A 23200-nucleotide genomic window follows, 5' to 3' on the forward strand; every position below is an offset into this window, starting at 1 on the left:
CTTCTCGTTCGACCAGTGTCTGCCACTAAAAGGACCTTCCCTGTTTTCAGGCCAGTCCACCCACGCCATGGAGATGCTGAGCTCCTGCGCCATCTGCTTCTGCAAATCTGCCAAAGCCGAAAGTGCTGTGGCCAAGTCCATCCTGACCTTAGCCAAATGGATCCAAGCCGAGTGGAAGGAAATCTCAGGACAGTTGAAACAAGTGTACCGAGCCCGACAGCAGCAAAATCTCACGGGCCTCTCCATGCTGTCCAGAAACATCTACACATTGATTGATCTGCCATCCGTTAACTCCATGGAGGAAGAGTATCCGAGGATCGAAAGTGAATCTACAGGTAAAATAGACCCAGAACTGGGCCTTTCCCCCCACCTTCTTTGTCTGCATAGGTGGTTGCTGGACCAATAGCAGATCGTACCTCACCCCCTGCCCACCCTGTTCCTACTCTCCCTATCTTTTTACCGTAATTTTAATCATAATTTATATTTTATTTATCCACCCATCCCATCTTTTTTACCGCCCTGTAATCCCTTAATTTGGGGTAGAATGGATGGAGCTGAGTGTTTACTTGCCGGATGCCCTTTCTGATGCCACACGGAGTTCACAGTAAATATTTTTTTAGTGCCCTAGGAGAGAAATGTCTGCCGCTACCTACTGTCAACCTTCTGAGTGGGAAGCTAATGTCTTTACCGCCAGGCCACCATGCCGCTCTTGTCTGTCTGTCCATCCGTCTGTCCATCCATCCATCCACCTGCCCACCCACCCATCATCCATCCACCAATCCATCTAGCCATCCACCCACCCATCCATCCCTATCATCTGTCTGTCTGTCCGTCCATCCATCCACCTACCCATCCACCCATCATCCATCCACCAATCATCCATCCACCAATCCATCTAGCCATCCACCCACCCACCCATCCCTATCATCTGTCTATCCATCTGTCTGTCCATCCATCCATCCATCCATCCACCTACCCACCCACCCACCCGTCATCCATCCACCAATCCATCTAGCCATCCACCCACCCATCCATCCCTATCATATATCTGTCGGTCCATCCATCCATCCATCCACCTACCCACCCACCCATCATCCATCCACCAATCCATCTAGTCATCCACCCATCCATCCATCCCTATCATATGATATCCTATTATGTATGTCTGTCTGTCTGTCTGTCTGTCTGTCTGTCTGTCTATCTATCTATCTATCTATCTATCTATCTATCATCTATCATCTATCTCTCTAATCTTGAATTCCATTCAGAGGTGGGTTCCTTCAGGTTCGGACCGGTACGGCCAAGTAGGTAGTAACTTGGCTGGCCACGCCCCCGAACCAGTTCTATCGCCATTTTGATTTTAGGTTCTGTGCATGCACAGAACAATCTTCATAGGCAGAAATGTAATCCCCCCTTTTCTAATGTCGTGCGCATGCACAGACCTTTTTAGTTTTTATTGTTTATAATTTTGTAAGCCGCTAGACAAATCAAACAAATAAATAAATTAATAGTCTGGCATCATGCCATTCAGCTGAGATCTTTATTCTCTCTGCTTGTTAAAAGTGAGCACTTAAAAGCTGGGCCACTGGCCTTCTTTTTCCCCCTTGAGATAACCACGCCGTGCTTTGTTCTCTTTTCTCCAGTCAACATTGGTGTTGGAGAACCTGATTTCATTTTGGGGCAGCTGTACCGTCTCTCTTCAGCCCAGGCTCCCGAAGTAGCGAAATCATGGGCCGCTCTAGCTAGCTGGGCTTACAGATGGGGCCGAAAGGTGGTTGACAATGCCAGGTAAATCCAATTCTTTAAATGGACGATGGCTGTGAATACATCTCAAGTTAATAACTTTTTGTAAATGGACTTTAAGTGGAATCATTAGAAGCCTGTCTTGTCTAAGGCAGGGGAAGATAATTGAACAAGCATACCGAACAGTAGGGTATTTGCAAAAATTTGGCAATGCTGTCTTAGCATCACCCAAATAACTTTGGGGGGGAAATCTTTGCTGTTACAGTCAAGGAGGTGTGCGCTTGCTGCCAAGAGAGAAATCGGAAGTTCAAAACCTGCTTCCAGAAAATATTACAGAAGATGACAGAGAGAAAATCTACAACATTCTTGGACAGGCAGTCTGCCGGCCTGCTGGGATTCAGGTTAGTCTAAAATTTGCGGATGAATAATGGCTGAAAAGTCAGATGCAGTACTGTCCTTGCTTACAGAATTAGAGTTGATTGACCGTTTCACATTTGAATCCGCTAAAGGTTAATCAGAAGGCCAATGTTACTAGATCACTATTGCCTGGGTATTTCTTTATGTAGCGTATTGGAGGGCCGTGCTCTCTTGCACAATCAGAAAGGAACAAGATGTGGTACTTAAAGCATTGAAAATGTGAACGATGTCACTGATGTAAATCGGGGGTCAGCAACCTGCAGCTCTGGAGCCGCATGTGGCTCTTTCATCCCTCTGCTGTGGCTCCCTGTTGCTGGTTGGCGCCACAATTTTGAGAGGATCTTCCAGTGGGGGGGGGGGAGCACAGTGTGCCAGGAAATGTCTCTATGGCAAGGGACGGGTTTTCCGGTCAGCTCCACAGTTGATAGAGCTTTCGGTTAGGACAGATAGAGGAAAAAGGATGCCGTGCTAGGAGGAGACTCTGTGGTTGGGGAACAGGACTTCCGGTTGGCTCTAGAATCGAACGTGGGGGGGGGGGGGGGGGGGGCTTCCGGTTAGGATCTTTGTGGCTCTTTGAGTGTTTAAAGTTGCCGACCACTAGTGTAAATCAATGGACAGCATGAGCCTGCCTTAAACCGGCTTGCTTAAAAATAACCCTTGACAGACATAGGATGAAAAATGTTTCATTTGCCACCTTGTCATCTGCTTTGTTGTTACCCGGTGGGGTAATTGTTACATTTAAATCCCCCTTCAGGATGAGGATATAACCCTTCAGATTGCAGAGAATGAAGACAACGAGGAAGACGATATGGTGGATGTGATCTGGCGCCAGTTGTTGAGCAGTTGCCCCTGGCTCTTGGACCTGGAAGAGAACTCAACCGAGGGTCTCATCAAAGTGTGGAGGAAAGTTGTAGACAGGATCTTCAGCCTTTATAAGCTTTCCTGTAGTGCCTATTTTACTTTCCTGAAACTTAATGCTGGCCAGGTAGGCAATTTCGCTGTATATATGATGTACAATGACAATAAGGGCTATACTATAAATTGTGCGCTTTAATCAGTTTGCAAAGAATGCTGTTAAGCCACCAAAGTTTGTAAAAAAAAAAAAACTGTTCTCTCAGCAGAGCTGGTTTCCTCTTTTGGGTCCGTAGGTTCCTCTCGATGAAGACGATCCTAGATTGCACCTCAGGAATATTTCAGAACAGAGCACTGATGATGTCATCGTAATGGCCACCTTGAGGTTGTTAAGGCTGCTTGTGAAACACGCCGGGGAACTGAGGCAGTATCTCGAGCATGGACTGGAAACGACTCCTACAGCTCCATGGCGGGGTATGAACATTTTTAGCCGTTCAGAATTCTATTCTCATAAGTCTTCAAGCAGTTCTAGAGAAATAAAACCAACTTGAATTAATAGGCGAAAATTAATTGGTTGCAATTATCCCCATGCTGATTATCTTTGCATTTCATGGGGCTTAATTTTGAACATGGTAGACCTGGTAAAAATATACTTTTACTCCTTTAAGGAATTCAAGGACTTTTATTCATTTATTGAGCTTGTCAACTGGAATGGTTGGCAGTTCAGCAGTTCGAATCCCTAGCGCAACGTAATGGAGTGAGCTCATTACTTGTCCCAGCTTCTGCCAACCTAGCAGTTTGAAAGCATGTAAAATGCAAGTAGAAAAATAGGGACCACCTTTGGTGGGAAGGGTAACAGCGTTCTGTTTCAGAAATGGAATCTCTGGCATTTAGTCATGCCAGAGATGTTTTGGGACAGCGGTGGCTCTTTGGATTAGAAACAGAGATGAGCACCGCCCCATAGAGTCCAGGAACCCCATAGAATCGGGAACGACTAGCACATATGTGCAAGTGGAACCTTTAGCTTTATTCATTTGTTAATTTTATATGGGGCTCATCTTGAGTGAGTATAGAATTGAGTGTTTTCTTTTGGGATATTGTGGCATACTTCACAAATGTGTGTCCATTTCTTACCCTGAGATTCACAGCTTCACTGTACAAAAATGAAATCTTTTGTGCATTTGGAAGTCAAAAGATATTTTCTTGACAGGGTGTGAAAATGTATGGTAAATATAGAATACGAGTGAGAATATTGCTAAAAAGGCCAATGAATTTTACGATATATCAACCAAAACACATGCTTCAAAATATTGGCTATATTCTGCATTGTTTTGAGTTCACCCCTTAAGAGTTCTGCACAGATTGGCTTCTGCTGGGCAAGATAGCTATTTGCAGTAGCACTTCTAGCTTACAAGCATTTTCACGCTTGAGCTGTAAGATGGTCAAGGATGGTGCATGTGCTAACAAGAGATTATACTCGTTAAGAGTTTCAGGGCAGTAAGACTGAAATGCAGCTTTAAGTGGTCAAATGCAAAAAACAACAATCAGTTGCGGCATGCCAATCAATTCTTTACTACGCTGTCTGCTTTTTGTCTTCGTAAAGGCATAATTCCTCAACTCTTCTCACGTCTAAATCACCCAGAAGTGTATGTTCGACAGAGCATTTGCAACCTCCTCTGCCGAGTAGCACAAGATTCTCCTCACCTCATCCTGTACCCTGCAATTGTTGGCACTATTTCTCTGAGCAGCGAATCTCAAGCCTCAGGTATATTTGAGTCGGCATCTTTTGAAATGTCTAATTTCTCTAGGTAGTTTTATCTTTTAGCCGTGTTGCGAGTCTTTTTGCCAGGCTTTTTAATCTATCTCATACTGTTGCAAAATTTAATCTTTGCATGCGTGGGATCTAGCTAGTCCGTGAAATTGCGTGTCCCCCCCCCCCCAATGCCAGAGAACCTATACTCAGTATGAAGCACGTTATCTTGGCAATTCTAATGTGAGCAAAACATCTCTTACTGATCCTGTTTCACTCTTATGACAGTTCTTCCCCATCTATTCAAAGTGTTCTGTGTCGACTTTTGGATTTTGGCCTAGCAAGTCTAACTTTCTTTTCTCTTGAAAACCTAGGGAGCAAATTCCCCTCAGCAATCCCTACCTTCTTGGGCAACATTCAAGGGGAAGAACTGCTGGGCAGTGAATGTGATGGGGCCAGCCCTCCGGCTTCTCAAGAGAGCCTCAAGGAGGAGGCCAAACTGGGCTTAAATGAAGACCAGGCAATGATGCAAGACTGCTACAGCAAAATTGTTGAGAAGCTGTCAGCTGCAAATCCAACAATGGTGTTACAGGTATAGTTTCTGTCTGACTTTTGCTGCTTGTGTTTAAGCTGGACCTGCCGTGCTTTTAACAGTTCTGGCTTAAAGCAGGAAGGAATTGATGCTCTCTGTGTCAGAGTCACAGTGGTTTATATACAAGACCTATATATACATACATATACATGCGTGTTAGGCAAATACCAAGCAATCAATCGATCTTCAACTCTAGACAGAGAACTACAATGCAGATAGAACACAAGGAGAAACACCCTCACATGGCCTCCCTTATATATACAACTTCTTAAAGTGGCAGCAACCCTGCTGACTCATCCTCACGTCATCATCTCGGCTTATAGCCTTACAGAGGCTGATCAGCTATTAAATCATCATTGCCCTGACACTTTGCCTTTGGGAAAAAGAGCCTTGGGAAATCCATTTCTGCCTTTGTACCAGGGGTGAAATTCAGCAGGTTCTGACAGGTTCTGGAGAACCGGTAGCAGAAATTTTGAGTAGTTCAGAGAACTGGTAGTGAAAATTTTGAGTAGTTCAGAGAACCGGCAAATACCACCTCTGGCTTGCCCCAGATTAGGGTGGGAATGGAGATTTTGCAGTATCCTTTCCCCTGCCATGCCCACCAAGCAACACCTACAGAACCAGCAGTAAACTTTTTTTGATTTTCACCACTGCTTTGTACTGTTAAAAGAATCTTTTGCGTTGATGTCAATCTAGGTTCAAATGCTTGTAGCCGAGCTGCGGCGAGTCACCGTTCTCTGGGACGAACTTTGGCTGGGTGTCCTTTTGCAGCAACACATGTATGTCCTCAGGCGGATTCAGCAACTGGAAGATGAAGTAAAGAGAGTCCAGAATAACAACACCTTACGCAAGTAAGCTTTCTCTCCCAATGCACAAGGTGATGTGCTGCCACCTGAAATGTCCTCTGAGAAATTAGCTGGATGATTTCGCAAAGAATTTTTAGCAAAAAAAAAAACCCTTCTGAGTTTCATTCTTTTCCCCGAAAACAGGATAGAATAGAATAGAATAGAATAGAATTCATTATCGGCCAAGTGTGATTGGACACATAAGGAATTTGTCTTTGGTGCAGAATCTCTCAGAGTACATAAAAAGACAAGAAAAGATACAGTATTTTTTGGAGTATAAGATGCACCTTTTCCCCTCAAAAAAGAGGCTGAAAATCTGGGTGCTTCTTATACACTGAATACAGCATTTTTTGCCTCCCGAAACCCCGCCTCCTTCACCAAAGTGGCTGTGCATAGCCTTTAGGAGGCTTTCATAGAGCTCCTGGGGGCTGGGGAGGGCAGAAATGGGGGAAAAATGGGCTGTTTTTTGCTCGTTTTTTTGCCCCCACCCCCCAGGAGCACTCTACAAGCCTCCTAAGGGCTATTCATGCCCTTTAAAAAAAAAAAAAAGGGCCCGTTTTTGCGAAAAAGGGCCCGTTTTTGGGAGGTTTGCAGAGTGCAAAACCTTTTAAAAAATTTTTTCCTCTTCAAAACCTTGCTGTGTCTTATACTACGGTGCGTCTTATACTCTGAAAAATATGGTAATGATAATCATAGGATACAAAGATGCAATCAAATCATATTAGGAATCAATATAAATGGTAAGGATACAAGCAACAAAGTTACAGACTTGCAGTCATAAGTGGGAGGAGATGGGTAAGAGGAATGATGAGAAGACTAATAGTAATAGTAAAATTAATGCAGCCTTAGTGAATGGCTTGACAGTGTTGAGGGAATTATTTGTTTAGCTCTTCTATACTTTAGGATGCTCTACTTCTGCACAATTTTTAGGTGGGGGGGGGATAGTGCCAATAGTTAGACCAATGTCCTTCAGACCAAAGGACAGTTTTCCCCTAATTGCTCTTTGTTTCTCCCCTCTTCTTTTAAAGAGAGGAAAAAATAGCCATCATGCGTGAAAAGCACACTGCCTTAATGAAACCCATCGTCTTTGCTCTGGAACATGTACAAAGCATCACTGCCGCACCCACCGAGACGCCCCACGAGAAGTGGTTTCAGGATAATTACGGGGACGCCATTGAAAACGCCTTGGAAAAGCTGAAGAACCCTTCCAATCCCGCAAAGCCCGGAAGCAGCTGGATCCCTTTCAAAGAGGTAGGGGTCTTCCTCCCCCCCCCCCCCGCTTATTTAATTGAAGTAGAAACAACTTCACTAGGTGTGCATTAGATCAACGGTCCCCAACCTTTCAGGCACCAGGGGCCGGTTCTGTGGAGAGAGGTTTTTCCGTAGACCCGGAGGGGTTGTGCATGCACCCTTCCCCTGCATATGTGCCTTGCGCCCCTGGCCCCCGTTTTGGCTTCCACGTTGGTGCAGGAGGTTTTTCAGGGCCAAAATGGGGCGCAGAGGGGGCGGGCGGGCTCTTGATCTCCACAGTTTCCCCTCCCCCCAGCACATCCTAGCTTGGAGGGTGAAACCTGCGGGGAACAGGGAAGGCACGGGCAGCAGAAATGCAGGAGAAAGCTTGGATGTGCTGGGGAGGGGAAGAAACTGGGGAGATCTGGGAAGGCCCCGTGCATGCGCGGCAGGGACCCGAAGACCAGCTGGCCAGCGGAAGGCATGCGTGCATGCATGCGTGGTGGAGTTGGGCTGGGGTAATGGCTGGCGTGCCCGCAGAGAGCGTGCCACCTGGGGCATGCATGCCATAGGTATGTCATCACGGCAACAGGGTATCAAAGTTTGGTTTGCAAAGTTTGGTGTGGCATCCCTCTCCAAGTGAATTATTCCCAAGGAGAGGGACTTGGAATGGAGACTACTGAAATCCATAGGCCCCAAGATAAAAAGCCTCAGAATGAGTGAAACTTCCCTATATAATGAGACTATTTTTTTTAAAATGGTTCCTTTGTAGAATGTAAATACATCAAGTGGAATAGTTTCTTTTTAGTAACTTATTTCTCTCCAAAGTTAAAATATAAAATTGGGAAAGGAAAAAACAACAAGCAAACAAACATCAGATGCTGACAATAAAAATAATTAAAAAAAACATGTACAAAATAACAACAGAATAAGGAAAGGGACCTTGGAGGTCTTCTAGTCCAACCCCCTGTTCATAACAGACCTTTTCTTAACCTGCCCGTGTTTAAAAAACAGGTGATGCTCAACCTTCAACAGAGAGCCCAGAAGCGGGCCAGCTACATTTTGCGCCTCGAGGAGATCAGCCCCTGGCTGGCTGCCATGACCAACACGGAGATAGCCCTCCCCGGAGAAGTGTCTGCCAGAGACACGGTCACCATACACAGCGTAGGAAGCACCATCACCATCCTGCCAACCAAAACCAAACCGAAGAAGCTCCTCTTTCTGGGCTCCGATGGGAAAAACTACCCGTATCTTTTCAAAGGTAAGGCGTTTTAGGGTGGGATTATTTTAGGGATGCCCAGAGTTCTCTCAGTCTCTGTTACTCCCATTGGGTCACTTTAATTATTACCATTTTTTTCAGATTATAAGACGCACTGGAGTATGACACAGTAAGGTTTTGAAGAGGCAAATTAAAAGAAAAAGTTTTGGCACTCTGTAGACCTACCAAAAAGAGCCCGGTTTTTGCAAAAACGGGCCTTCCCCCCGCCTCAAAAGGGCATGAATAGCCCTTAGGAGGCTTGCAGAGTGCTCCTGGGGGGGGGGGGGGCAGAAACGAGCAAAAAATGGCCCATTTTTCATGAAAACTGGCCCATTTTTGTCAAAAAAAGGGTCTTTAGGAAGCTTATATAGCTGCTGGGGATGGGGGGGGGGAAATGGGCCATTTTTTGCTCATTTTTGTCCTTTCCAGCCCCCAGGAGCACTCTGGAAGCTTCCTAAAGGCTCTGCATGGCCATTTTGGTGAAGGTTTTGGGAGGGAAAAAATGCTGTATTCAGTGTATAAGACGCACCCAGATTTTCAGCCTCTTTTTTGAAGGAAAAAGGTGCGTCTTATACTCTGAAAAATATGGTAAGTTGGCAGACTTAATGCCTGAGCCCCTTGATTAACTTAACAACTGCCGTGATTCACTTAACAACCACAGTAAGAATGGCAGTAAAATGAGGCAAAATTCAATTGTCTTGCTTTACAACAGAAATTTTGGGCCTCAGTTGTGATTGTAAATCGAGCACTCCCTGTACGCAAGCCCCAATCCCCAAAGGGAGCCTGTGTGCTGAGACCAAGGAAGACACGTCCCACCTAACCCCCTCCCCTCCTCTGCTTTTCTGCACAGGCCTGGAAGACTTGCATCTGGACGAACGGATCATGCAGTTCCTGTCAATCGTCAACACCATGTTTGCTACCATCAATCGCCAAGAGACGCCGCGTTTCCATGCCAGGCATTACTCGGTGACTCCCTTGGGAACCAGATCGGGCCTGATTCAGTGGGTGGATGGAGCCACGCCTTTGTTTGGGCTCTACAAGAGGTGGCAGCAGCGGGAGGCGGCCTTGCAAGCCCAGAAGGTAAACACAACGCAGGGGGCTCCCTCTTTCGAAAGTCCGTGTGTTGTTTGGCATCCGCATTCCGTAAATAATTGCACTTAGATGGGATCGCTTCAAACTCGGATCAGGTGGTTTCCCTGAGGTTTTTTTTTTTTTTTTTGGGTGGTGGTGGTGGTTTTTAACTCGTGTGCCAGTTTCTTTTTATTGAACACCCTAATTCCTCCACCATCTAAATAAAGCAGGGATGTCAAACTCAAAGTTTGGGCTCCCGATCTGGCCCGTGGGGTGCTTAGACCCGGCCCGTGGGGTTGCCCTGGAAACAGTGAAGGAAGAACCGCCCTGCGGTGCCTCTGCCAGCAAAAACAGAGCTCGGGAGGGCTCCATTTTCCCCGGCAGAGGGTTGCAAGGAGGCTGTCGCAGCTGAAAACGGAGCTTGGGAGCCTGTTTTCGCTGGCAGAGCGCTTGGGCCACCACAGTGACGTTGAGCTGCCTACACACACCCCGCCCTGAGGTCAAACAACCCTGCTGCAGCCCTCATTGAAATCAAGTGTGACACCCCTGATCTAAAGCTGGAGACTTCAGGAGAGCCTATTTAAATCGGGAAGAAAAAACCTAAGCTCAGAGAGCAGCCATTCTCCAAACTGATGCCCTCCAGCTCTTTTTGCAACTCCCTTAATCCCTGCTGGCTGGGGGATGCTGGGAAATCGTATCTGGATGGTATTGGGCTGTAACCCTCATAATACATAGCCTGGTACTTCCTGGAGGGTATTAATTAGGTAAGGATGGCCTCAAGGCACGGAGAGCTTTGCCTTCTGTCCTGTTGGGTTTGAGCATCACAGTAGCAGGTAACTGTTGAAAGAAAGGTCTTTAATACACCATTGGATCTTGGAAAGAAGTTGGGCAGTCAATAAGCAATATACATTATTATTGTTCCTCACTCTCCTTAGCTTAGAGCAGCGGCTCCCAACCTGTTGGGCACCAGGGACCAGTTCTATGGAGAACGGTTTTTCTGCGGACTAGAGGGGGCGTGGTTTTGCTGCCTGCATCCCGCGGATGGGGCTTGTTTGCGTGGTCCAGTTGCTGGCATGCCACTGACCAGTGCCAGGACATGGACTGGGGGTTGGGGACTGCCTTAAACTTAGTAATCAATATGGTATTATTTCTCCATTATATAATAAAGTGGATACAAGATGCATCAGCTGACAAGCAAGTCACATAATTTTTAATTTAGACATGTTGTATTTTCTTGTCCCATCCAGAATAATATGGTTTGAAATGGGAATAGTAAAAGGGTCATTCCTTAAGATTTATTATATCCATCATTAATTATCGAGCAGCTGATAATATGTTACGTTCAATGTACGGCACAATTGTTTCCAATAACATTCTTTGGCTTGAGGTGAGTTGGGCAAAGCACATTTAACAGGCAGTGTTTTTATGCGCAGGATTCCTACCAGGCCCCACAGAACCCAGGGATCGTACCCAGACCCAGCGAACTCTACTACAGCAAAATTGGACCAGCCTTGAAAGCAGTTGGACTTAGTCTGGACGTCTCCCGTCGAGACTGGCCGCTGAATGTCATGAAGTCCGTTTTGGAAGAATTAATGGAAGCCACACCCCCGAGTCTTCTAGCTAAAGAGCTTTGGTCGTCATGTGCCACACCTGACGAATGGTGGAGAGTGACCCAGGTAACACATGAAAGACTTTGGATGTATGTTGTGTCCAATGGTGAGATTCAGCCAGTTCACACCTATTCGGGAGAACCGGTGGGTAACTTTCTAAGTAGTTCAGAGAACTGATTGTTGGAAGAAATCTCATTTTGGGTTTTTCCCACTTCACAGGGCTAATCCTGTAAAGGAAGGCAGGAAGGAAACATTCTAGTGTTGTTTCTAGCCTAATCTTTATTGGCCTGCTTACAGAAACTGCCTCCCCGGTTAACCCTTATGACATTGTCACAGCTAAGGCGAAGTGCCCATCGACCTGAGTGACCTTGAGTTGGCCAAGCCCACCCAGTCACATGACCACCGAGCCCCACCTACCCAGATAGTCATTAGGGCAGAGAACCGGTTGTTAAATTATTTGAATCCCACCACTGGTTGTGTCAGTTAGATAACACTCCCCCTCCCCCCACTTTGACCCTCTTTTTCAAGGCTCTGAAGACCTGGTTTTGCCAACCGGCCTGAAGAACCCAGAGCCCATCAAGTGGCTTTTTTGACCAATTGTTGTCACCAGGGGTGGAGGATTATTGTTTTTTATTGGTTTTTTTTAATGAGATTTTTTTTATCTTTGTAAACCACCTGGAGTCACTGAGTGTGAGTTAGACATATACCATATTTTTCAGAGTATAAGACGCACCTTAGTTTTTTTGGGAGGAAAATAGGGGGGAAAAAATTCTGCCGACCAGGTATTCATCTGGCTATCGTTCTTAGTCTGATCAGCTTCAGCACATAAGTTTGCTGGTTTTGAGCTCGCTTTTTGTCCCGTGATTGGGGATAAAAAACAGCTTCTAAAGCACAGCTGATTGTGGGAGATAGAAGCAATGAGAAAAGCAGGGGAAGCCTGGAAGATCACTTCACTCGTTAGCGCCTCATTAGGGCTGAAAAATAGCTTTCAAAAAGCTACAATCGCACCCAAATTTTCAGCCTCTTTTTTTTGTGGGGGGGGGGAGTGTGTCTTATATTCTGAAAAATACAATATATTTTCTTAAATAAAAATAAATTTATCTGTACCACTCAACTTTTCGTTTGGATTTGCTGGGCTTTTAAAAACAAAACAAGGCAAAACATTCAGAGTCATTTCCAAAATGGTTTCTCTCCCTTTATAAGGATGTAAACAGTAAAACATGATTTCAGAGTTACATAACGACTCTGGGGGTCCATTAATTTTGACTGTAACACTGGCAGTTCTACTAAACAGCTTGTCCATGTGCAGCAGGGAGGGGGGGGGGCTTGGAGGAGGATTCCAGGCACAGGTGTGACAATTCCCCAACCGACTGTTCAACAACCCTGGAAATGGAGAAACATGCACACACAGTTCTCCCTGTCTGTATGACACACCCCAAAGACATGATTGCATTTACTGCGAAGGCATTCTCTCTGTGTGTGTGTTTTTTTTTATTATGTGAAGTTTTTTTTTATTTTTTTCATTTTCATAACATATCACAATGTATACTATTACATAGCCAGCACTTATTGTATTATTAAATGTTGACATCAATTCATCTTACCATCAACTCCCCAAAACAATTATTGGCTCTTCTGTTCTCCATACACCATATATACATCACTTTCTTCTCCCTCTCTCCTCCCCCTCCCTACCTCCTCCTTCCCTCTGTCATCCTTTCCTTCTCTACTTCCCCTTCCTCTCTCCTTCTCCTCTCTCCCCTTTCCACTCCTCCTTTCTCTCCTCCTCTTCCCCCCTGCCCTCTCTCCTCTCCCTCTCTCCTTTCTTTACCTCTCTACTTCCCTCTCCTCATTTCTCTCCTTCTCTTCCCCCTTGCCCTCTCTCCTATCCCTCTCTCCTTCCTTTACCTCTCTCTTCTACTTCCCACTCCTCATTTCTCTCCTCCTCTCCCCTCCTTGCCTTCTCTTCTATCCCTCTCTTCTTCCCTTACCTCTCTCCTCTACTTCCCACTCTTCATCTCATTTACTTGGTGTATTTCAGCTTCTGAGCAAGCTCCATTTTATGTTGATGGTATTTATAGTTCCTTTTCAATAGACATATTTAATATTGACATATATTCTCCTCCTTTAAAAAAAACAGAACAGTAAAGTGTGTGTGTGTGTGTGTGTATGTATGTATGTATGTGTATGTATGTGTATGTATGTGTATGTATGTGTATGTATGTGTGTGTATGTATGTATGTATGTGTATGTATGTGTATGTATGTGTATGTATGTGTATGTATGTGTATGTATGTGTGTATATATATATATATATATATATATATAATTGTGCTTTTAAACCCCACCCTCAGCCTAAGTTTGGTCGAGATGTAGACCTGGTTACAATTCCCAGATGTTCTCATCATTATCTTTATATAATTATACATCCTTACATGTGTTGACATTGTTCCCTTCAGTGGTTTTTCCTATTTAGAACTCAACTATGTAAGCATTGGTGAGCAGGGGTGTTTGGGGAAAGGAGATGGTGAGAAAATAGATGACTTACAGTGTCAATTTTTGTTTCCTCTTCCAAGTCGTACGCACGCTCGACTGCGGTGATGTCAATGGTTGGCTACATCATTGGTCTCGGGGACAGGCATTTGGATAATGTGCTGATCGACATGACGACAGGAGAAGTTGTGCACATCGATTACAACGTTTGCTTTGAGAAAGGGAAGAGCCTGCGAGTCCCAGAGAAAGTCCCCTTCCGGATGACCCAAAACATTGAAACTGCCTTCGGAGTGACAAAAGTGGAAGGGGTCTTCAGGCTTTCTTGTGAACAGGTAAGCGGGGAGAATCAGGCCTGACATTGGGAGATTAGATCCTTGAGACCATTTTTTTCTCTTTCATCATATTGCTTGCAGTTGGTCTTCAACACTTATCGACTGAAGTTATGAAGGTTCCTCCCCTTCCCAGTGGCTCAGTAGATACAGTGGCTAAGACGCCGAGCTTGTCGATCAGAAAGATCGACAGTTCAGAGGTTCGAATCCCTAGCGCCACGTAACGGAGTGAGCTCCCGCTACTTGCCCCAGACTTCTGCCAACCTAGCAGTTCGAAAGCATGCAAAAATGCAAGTAGAAAAATAGGGACCACTTTGGTGGGAAGATAACAGCGTTCTGTGTGCCTTTGGTGTTTAATCATGCCAGCCACATGACCACAGAGACGTCTTTGGACAGCGCTGGCTCTTCGGCTTTGAAATGGAGATGAGCACCGCCCCCTAGAGTCAGTAACGACTAGCACATATGTGCGAGGGGAACCTTTACCTTATCCCTTCCCAAGATGTATTTAATCTTAACCTGGTTCCAAAGTCCCAAGGCCACTGCCCCTCTGGTCATGTGACCACTTTTCGGACACTTGGCAACCAACTCACATTTATGAGTGTTTAAATTTTTTCAACATGTTAGCCAAAAATCAGTATTCCAGTTTTCAGCAAAAACATCCCATAGCAAATAATGGATTCGCTTAAAAACTGTGGTTGGTGTTTGCTTTAGAAAAAAGATTGTAAAATCAGATCCGGTTACATGATGACCCACTTTACAATTGTCATGACTTAGCGACCGTAAATTTGTAGTCTTTGTTATGGACATAAGTCAAGGATTATCAGTATTCCCTTTTACAAGAGACCTCCTTAGGCCCTGCTGCTAAGATGTTAGACAGAAACACCCCCTTTCTGTAAACGTTGATTTGGGCTCACAGATAATGCAGCTGTTCTTGAAACAGGTCCTGCACATCATGCGCCGAGGACGGGAAACCCTGCTGACGTTACTCGAAGCTTTTGTCTATGACCCGCTCGTCGACTGGACCGCAGGAGGCGAAGCCGGGTTTGCCGGAGCTGTGTACGGCGGCGGGGGGCAGCAAGCGGAAAACAAACAGAGCAAAAGAGAAATGGAGAGGGACATTACCCGCAGCCTCTTCTCCTCGAGAGTTGCAGAAATAAAGGTATTATCATCCCTTGACATGGGTTTGTATTTGAAAGAGCTAAATATGCTAAATTTGAGCAGCAGTATGCAAATATTATTGCCGATAACCATTTCGGAAACTTTAAATTACTGTACAGAGATGGCCTTGAAGAAAATATTCAACAGCTGTTAAGTAAACTTAAGCTTAGCCCATGACAGTTAGAAAGAACCTCAAGATTGCCCCTCCTTGATTCTTTTTTGTATATTCTCCTTGATTCTCTTTCGTATATTATCTTTTGAATCTCTGTTAGGCTTTCTAGATTCTCTTATTGAATCCATTAACAATAATGGATAGCACATAATCCTTGGGTAAACTGTTTCCTAACCTCCTTTATTTTTAAGGGTTCACCATTACACTATTTCAAATTTTCTTTCAGACAAAAGTCGAGATAATGATATAATAATGAAAGGATTCTAACCACTGAGCTGTGGTGGAGCAGTACAGCATTGCAGGCTAATTCTGCCCACTGCCTGCAGTTCAATTCCCACTCAGCTCAAGGTTGCCTCAGGCTTCATCCTTCTGAGAGTGGTAATATGAGGACTCCAGAGGGTTGGGATCAATATGCTGACTCTGTAAACCGCTTAGAGAGGGCTGTAAAACACTGCAAAGCTGTATATACCATTTTTCGAACTATAAGACGCACAGAAGTATAAGACACACCATAATTTTGAAGAGGTAAATTTTTTAAATTTTTTTTTGCACTCTGCAGGCCTCCCAAACCCTCTGCACACCTTGTTTTTTTGCAAAAAAAAAAAAAAAAAAAAGGAAAAAAAGGCATGCAGAGGCTTTGGGAGGCTTGTAGAGTGCTGCTGGGGGTGGGGGCAAAAACAGCCAGTTTTTTGCTCCTTTTTGCCATCCCCAGCTCTCTAGAGCACTTAGTAAGCCTCCCAAACCCTCTGAATGTCCATTTTTGCAACGGGGGTGGGGTTTCGGTAGGCCAAAAATGCTGTATTCCGTGTATAAGATGCACCCAGATTTTCACCCTCTTCTTTGAGGGGAAAAGGGTGCGTCTTATACTCCGAAAAATACGGTAAGTCTTATTGCTATTGCTATTGTGTTAATTTGCATCCACTAAAACCCAGGAAACTTACAATACTCAGTTTACCTTACTTATAATGTAACATTTGTTCACAGGTCAACTGGTTTAAAAACAGAGATGAAATGCTGACTGTAATTCCTAAACTGGATAGCAGTTTAGGGGAATATTTACATTTGCAAGAGCAGCTGACAGATATTGAAAAATTACAAGGCAAACTATTAGAAGAGAGTGATTATCTGGAAAGTGCCGAAGGAGTTGAGCATCCTTCTCACACACTGCAGCACAGGTAAGTTATTTTTGCTAAATGATGCTTAGGTTTGGTGAGTCTCAAAATAATTTATGAAACCCTAGTCAACTATAGTTGATAGACCATGCTGTGGGTCTTAAGGTGAGGAAACCTGGACACTAATTTTTGTTTAGTACTTAAAAAAAAGAAAGAAAACTGTCTTGCAGTCAGGTCAGTGAAACAGAGGTGGGTTCCTACCAGTTCGCACCAGTTTGTAGAACCGGTTCGTCAAATCTACCGAACCGGTTAGAAGAGGTTCCACCAGTGGACCCGGAAAGCAGGCCACACCTACAGAAGAGATTCCAAAAATTTTTGAAACCCACCACTGCAGTGAAGTGTTCAAGGATTTTTGAAAAATGTAAAAAAAAGTAATTAAAGAATCTGGAAGTTCATTATGGTGGGCTTGGCTGTTTACTTACGGTTGATCCCTTATGAAAATTAACACACTTGAATTAGGAGTGTGTAAAGCCTTTAACATGTTTATCAACAATTAAAGAACAATTTTTGCCTTGCAGGGAGATGACTGGCAAACAAATTTAATAAATAAAGAAAATTTTATGTTGTTACTCAATTCAGTGTTTTTCAAGGACAAAACCTGCTAAACCAGCTCTAGATTTTTAAAATAGTCTGTTGGGAAATAATTAGTTTCAATCCACTTAGCAGATGTGTCCAAAGAATAATATATCAAATGATGTAAAGTTGATAATAGCTACCTTGAAATGTTGAATTGAGATGTATGTCTTCATACCCCCCCTTTTTTTTTCAAAAATAAAAATACAGATATTCTGAGCATACACAGCTGCAGTCTCAGCAGAGAGCTGTGCAGGAAGCAGTCCAGGTGAAACTGAATGAATTTGAGCAGTGGATCTCACACTACCAAGCTGCTTTTAGTAATCTGGAAGCTACTCAACTTGCAAGCCTGCTTCAGGAGATCAGCACTCAGATGGATCTTGGTACGAGACGGAGGGTTGGGTTATTTTGAGACAGCATGTGGCGATAGATCAACATTGTTATTTTTTTTTTTTAAAAGTGTTTGCTTCACATGCTCACAGTAAGGTGAAGTCGTTACAAGTAGTGGTTTCAGAGGCCAATATAGGGAGTCCTTCACTACAGCATATTCATTTGGTGGTTAATTAAAGTGTTAATGGCCAGCTATTAAGTTTGTTTCGTTTTTGTTTTGTTTCAATAATTTTAGCTTGGTCCAGGGTTCTACTGATGACCCTTGGAGTTCCAGAGAACATTTCTCTCTAACCCAAAGGTGCTTTTTCCAAAAGGCAACTGGGCTTCCTTGGGTTATTTTTTTTTCTTTGAAAACGTTTCGCTTCTCATCCAAGAAGCTTCTTCAGAACTTCTTCAGAACTCAAGAAGCTTCTGGGATGTGAAGCAAAATGCTTCGAAGGGTGGAACACCCGCCCCCCCTCCAAGAAAGTCTTAAGTGCCTTTTGGAAGAAAACACTTTCAGAATAACCATGACTGGGATGATTAAAAAACTCCATAGGCCAGAGTCCCAACCAGAGGTGGGTTGCTCCCGGTATGACCCAGATCGAGCGAACCGTTAGTGGCGGTGGTGGGAGGCTCCACCCACCCACCCGGATGCTTCTGCGCATGCGCACGAGCAAACCAGTAGCAAAATAAATGGAAACCCACCACTGGTCCCAATCTCCCAGGCCATGAGCTGTTCAAAACTGGGCCGCCCAAAGCAGAGGGCGAGTCCATCCATGTTCCATTTGCATGAGTGCCTCAGGCAAATGGAGCTGAGTGCATGCACACACTGAGCCATCCCCTCTCCCCATCCCCCAAGCTGTTCCACAAAGCTGAAAATGTTGGGCAACTCTGCCATGGATGTTTCTCTCTTAACATGAGTAGATTTGAAAGGTTTTCCTGGTGTCTCGTCTTTTTTTAAGGTCCTCCAAGCTATGTGCCTGCCACCGCCTTCCTTCAGAACGCGGGTCAGGCCCACTTGATCAGCCAGTGTGAACAACTAGAAGGAGAGGTTGGTGCTTTTCTCCAGCAGAGGCGCTCGGTTCTACGTGGCTGCCTGGAACAGCTGCACAACTACGCCACCGTTGCGCTACAGTATCCTAAAACAGTGTTCCAGAAGCACCGTGTCGAGCAGTGGAAGGTCTGGATGGAAGACCTCATTGTTAACATGACCATCGACCATTGCCAGGATCTCTATCGGAAGTAAGCGCTCTCTCTCTCTCTATCTCCCTCTCCCTCTCTCCTCCTCTCTCTCCCCCTCTCTCCCCCTCCCTCCCTCCCCCCTCTCTCCTTCCTATAAAAGGAAGGGATCAAAATAATTAATTTCCTCCGTTGTGACTCATTAAAGTGCTATACAGAGCTGAGGTGGCCCAGTGGACAGTACTACAGTTGCCCCCTTGGAAGCATACATATGTCTGATTAGACACTGCGCCAAGCTATGGTTTATTTAACTACTGTGTAAAACCATATATCTGGGGATAATCATCATCACCAATTGCAAAAGACAGCTTTATTTGGAATATCTATGAGCCGCGGTGGCGCAGAGGTTAGAGTGCAGTACTGCAGGCTACCTCTGCTAACTGCCGGCTGCCTGCAATTTGGCAGTTCAAATCTCACCAGGCTCAAAGTTGACTCAGCCTTCCATCCTTCCAAGGTGGGTAAAATGAGGACCCAGATTGTTGGGGGCAAGAGGCTGACTCTGTAAACCACTTAGAGAGGGCTGGAAAGCACTGTGAAGCGGTATGCAAGTCTACGTGATATTGTCCTTCCTTCCTGCCTTCCTTCCTTCCTTCCATGGTGTGCAGTGGTTAGAATGCAGTATTGCAGGCTAACTCTGCTGTCTGCTGGCAGTCCGATCCTGACCGGATTAAGGTTGACTTTTCTATCATTCCAAGGTGGGTAAAATGAGGACCCAGATTGTGGGGGGCAATAGGCTGACTCTGTAACCTGCTTAGATAGGGCTGTAAGGCAGTGTGAAGTGGTATATAAGTTTAAGTGCTATTGCTAAGTGCTATATATTGGCATGTGATAATACACATTTTTTTCCTAAAGTATTTTGACCCCTGTATCCATTGTGCACTTTAAAGAGTGGTGTGCTGGCCTAGAGATGGAGCGCTCACCTCACAATCTGGAGGCTGTTAGTTCAGTCCTAGTGGTAGATATTTCTCTCTCTGGGCACAATGAAAATATATCTGCTGAACAAAACGCCTCATTGGCAGCAGGAAGGGCATCCGGCCATTCAAACACTCTGCTAGCTCCATTCAGTTGTCCAGACTCTACCCCTCAAGAGATTATGGGGTTATTAAATGATCATTAATTGTGCATTTTAACTTTGCCAAGCTCGGCTGCTTTTTAGCACTCTTTTATTATTATGCCATTTCCAATGTTTTCTCTGAGAAGATTATAGCGTTTTAATGGTGGGACACAGCTCATGCTCAGTGGTTTAGCTTTGGCATCATAGCAAACTCAGGTAGCAGAGTGTTCCTTTTTTTTTTTTTTTTTTAAAAACCATTTATAATTTTTTTGCTTTCCCAGGTATGAAATACAGTATGCCCCTCAGCCTCCTCCGGCGGTGTGTCAGTTTATCAGTACGACGGAAATGACACTTCAACGCTACGCGGCAGATATCAACAGCAGGCTGATCCGACAGGTAGAACGGCTGAAGCAGGAAGCCGTCACGGTTCCGGTGTGTGAAGAGCAGCTCAAGGAAATTGAGCGTTGCATCAAAGTCTTCCTCCACGAAAACGGAGAAGAGGGTTCCCTGAGCTTAGCGAGCGTGATCATCTCTGCTCTCTGCAGCCTCACCCGGTGAGATGCTTGGCAAAAAATGGACTCACGAGTGGCTCCTGTCTTGGGAGGAGACTGTTTCCGCTTTCAAAACATTTTTTGATCTTTTGGATTTACCGATTATAATTTATAAAACACGGTGAATGTGTTATCTCCATTTTTATTATCATGTAATAAGAAAAGGGATGCAGTGACTCAGTGGCTTAAGATGCTTAGCTTGTTGATCAGAAAGGTCAGCAGTTTGGCAGTTCGAATCTCTAGCCCTGAGTAACGGAGTGAGCTCCCATTACTTGTCCCAGCTTCTGCCAACCTAGCAGTTCGAAAGCAGGTAAAAATTGCAAGTAGAAAAATAGGGACCCCCTTTGGTGGGAAGGTAACAGCGTTCCGTGCACCTTCGGTGTTTAGTCATGCCGGCCACACAACTAGGGAGACGTCTTTGGACAGTGCTGGCTCTTCAGGTTTGAAACAGAGATGAGCACCGCCCCCTAGAGTCAGGAACGCCTAGCACATATATACAAGGGGAAACCTTTACCTTTACCTTATTACGATAACCAGGTATTTGTAGTCTAAAACTGTATAGTGATTTTTAGTTTTAAAACTGACATATTGGTACCCCAATTGGGGTCTGAATTTTCATTTGCTAAATGAAGCAGTTATTAAGCAGACTACATCCCATTTTATGACCTTTTTGCCATGGTTGTGTAAGTGAATCATTGCAGTCATTAAGTGAAGTGTGTGGTTGTTAAGTGAATTTGGGTTCTCCCATTGTTTTTGCTTGTTGGAAGCCAGTTGGGAAGGTTGCAAATGACAATCAGATGGCCCCAGGACAGGGCAGCCATCAATAAATACATGCCAGTTGCTAAGAACTTGAATTTTGATCCTGTGATTGTCGGAATGTTGCGGAGAGTTGTAAGTGTGAAGACTGGTTCTAAGTCACTTTTTTCCCCCCAGTGGTGTTGTAACTTTGAAAGGTCAGAAATGAATGGTTGTAAGTCGAGGACCACCTATAATAATTTCTCATAACTTCAAAAATAACTACTCATATATCGTAAAACTGTAACCTCAATGACATTTTAGATGCCACATATTCTTACTTGTCTTTTACTATTTGTACTTTAATCTTATTTTATTTATTTTCCCTTTATCTTGGTTTATATTCCTTCTTTCAACTGCTGAGTAACAAACTGCCCCAAATGTCATTTTTAATACCTCCCCATCAACTTTCAAAATAAAAAAAGAACATCTGCCTTTACTAACCAAGTTAATGTCTTACCTAGGCGTAATTTAATGATGGAAGGCGCTGCGTCCAGTGCCGGAGAACAGCTTGTTGACCTGACGTCCCGCGATGGAGCCTGGTTCTTGGAGGAACTCTGTAGCATGAGTGGCAACGTCACCTGTCTTGTCCAGCTACTCAAACAGTGTCACCTGACCCCTCAAGATTTAGACATTCCTAACCCCGTTGAAGCGTCAGAAGCTATTCACCTCGCTAATGGAGTTTACATCTCTCTTCAGGTAAAGTGTGCTTTTAATACATCTTGTTACTCTGCAGAGATTCTGTTGGGATATATCGTGACAGAACAATATTTGAATCAAATTTGTGTTACGGGGATGGGGGGGCACAGTGGTTAGAATGTAGTACTGCAGGCTAATTCTGCCCACTGTCAGGAGTTTGATCCTGACCAACTCAAGGTTAACTCAGCCGTCTGTCCCTCCTCCTGAGGTCAGTAAAATGAGGATCCAGATTGTTGGGGGCAATACAGGCTGCATCTGTAAACCGCTTAGAGAGGGCTGTAAAAGGACTATGAAGCGGTATATAAGTCTAAGTGCTATTGCTACTTATTTTCTTAAAAGTTAAAGAAAATAGCTGGATGGAGTAAACCTGCACCATTTTCAAGCTAAGCCACGAACAACATGGAACAGTTCAACCAAAGTTCAGTTTACAGACAATAGACAGAATCTTGCCAGACTAAATCTATGTTGCTCTCTAACAGTTACTGTATAACCTTGGAGATTCGAGGGAGTGGCTATCCTGACTCTCCTCTTCTGTCTCTTCCTCAGCTCCAGGCTGGGCTGCTTTTAATCTCGCCCCTCACCCCTTTCTGGAAGGTGCTCTCCCCTTACTGGGAAACTGCCATCTCATTGTCATCCTTCACATCATCTCCCCCTTCATGGGCTTCTTCTCTCAAAATCATTACCTTACAACAAAAATAATTCAAAATTGTTGTTGTTAGTTGCGAAGTCGGGTCTGACCCATCGCGACCCCATGGACAACGGTCCTCCAGACCTTCCTGTCCTCTACCATCCCCTGGAGTCCATTTAATGAACACATGCTCCATCCATCCACCTCCTTCTCTGATGTCCCCTTCTTCTTTTGACCTCCATTGTTCCCATCATGAGGCTCTTCTCCAGGGAGTCCTTCCTTCTCATTAGGTGGCCAAAGTCTTTGAGTTTCCTCTTCAGGATCTGGCCTTCCAAAGAGAGCCAGAGTTGATCTCCTCTAGGACTGACCGGTTGGATGGCCTTGCAGTCCAAGGGACTTGCAGGAGTCTTCTCCAGCACCAGAGTTCAAAGGCCTCCATTCTTTGGTGCTCAGCCTTTCAACCTTCACAGCCAAACATTGCAACTGGGAAAACCATCGCCTTGACTAGACACACTTTTGTTGGCAGGGTGATGTCTCTGCTTTTTAGGATACTGTCTAGATTTGCCATCGCTTTTCTCCCCAGGAGCAAGCCTCTTT

At 44.7% G+C, this 23200-nt stretch overlaps 1 protein-coding gene across 1 annotated transcript in view; it reads left to right on the forward strand.

The window, feature by feature from the left end:
• The window catches only part of SMG1 (SMG1 nonsense mediated mRNA decay associated PI3K related kinase), an 80365-nt gene that overhangs the window by 39433 nt on the left and 17732 nt on the right, over positions 1-23200 (forward strand). The window contains exons 31-49 of the mRNA XM_032231403.1: positions 51-335; positions 1644-1788; positions 2009-2144; positions 2915-3145; positions 3309-3486; positions 4616-4777; positions 5137-5354; positions 6051-6205; positions 7228-7450; positions 8444-8690; positions 9538-9767; positions 11192-11434; positions 13945-14193; positions 15131-15349; positions 16505-16695; positions 17476-17648; positions 18600-18879; positions 20212-20484; positions 21741-21975. Coding sequence (XP_032087294.1) covers positions 51-335; positions 1644-1788; positions 2009-2144; positions 2915-3145; positions 3309-3486; positions 4616-4777; positions 5137-5354; positions 6051-6205; positions 7228-7450; positions 8444-8690; positions 9538-9767; positions 11192-11434; positions 13945-14193; positions 15131-15349; positions 16505-16695; positions 17476-17648; positions 18600-18879; positions 20212-20484; positions 21741-21975 — 4073 coding nt within the window. The remainder of the gene's footprint in view (positions 1-50; positions 336-1643; positions 1789-2008; positions 2145-2914; positions 3146-3308; positions 3487-4615; positions 4778-5136; positions 5355-6050; positions 6206-7227; positions 7451-8443; positions 8691-9537; positions 9768-11191; positions 11435-13944; positions 14194-15130; positions 15350-16504; positions 16696-17475; positions 17649-18599; positions 18880-20211; positions 20485-21740; positions 21976-23200) is intronic.

The sequence above is a fragment of the Thamnophis elegans genome, chromosome 14, assembly GCF_009769535.1.
Source record: "Thamnophis elegans isolate rThaEle1 chromosome 14, rThaEle1.pri, whole genome shotgun sequence".
Classification (NCBI taxonomy): Eukaryota; Metazoa; Chordata; class Lepidosauria; order Squamata; family Colubridae; genus Thamnophis; species Thamnophis elegans.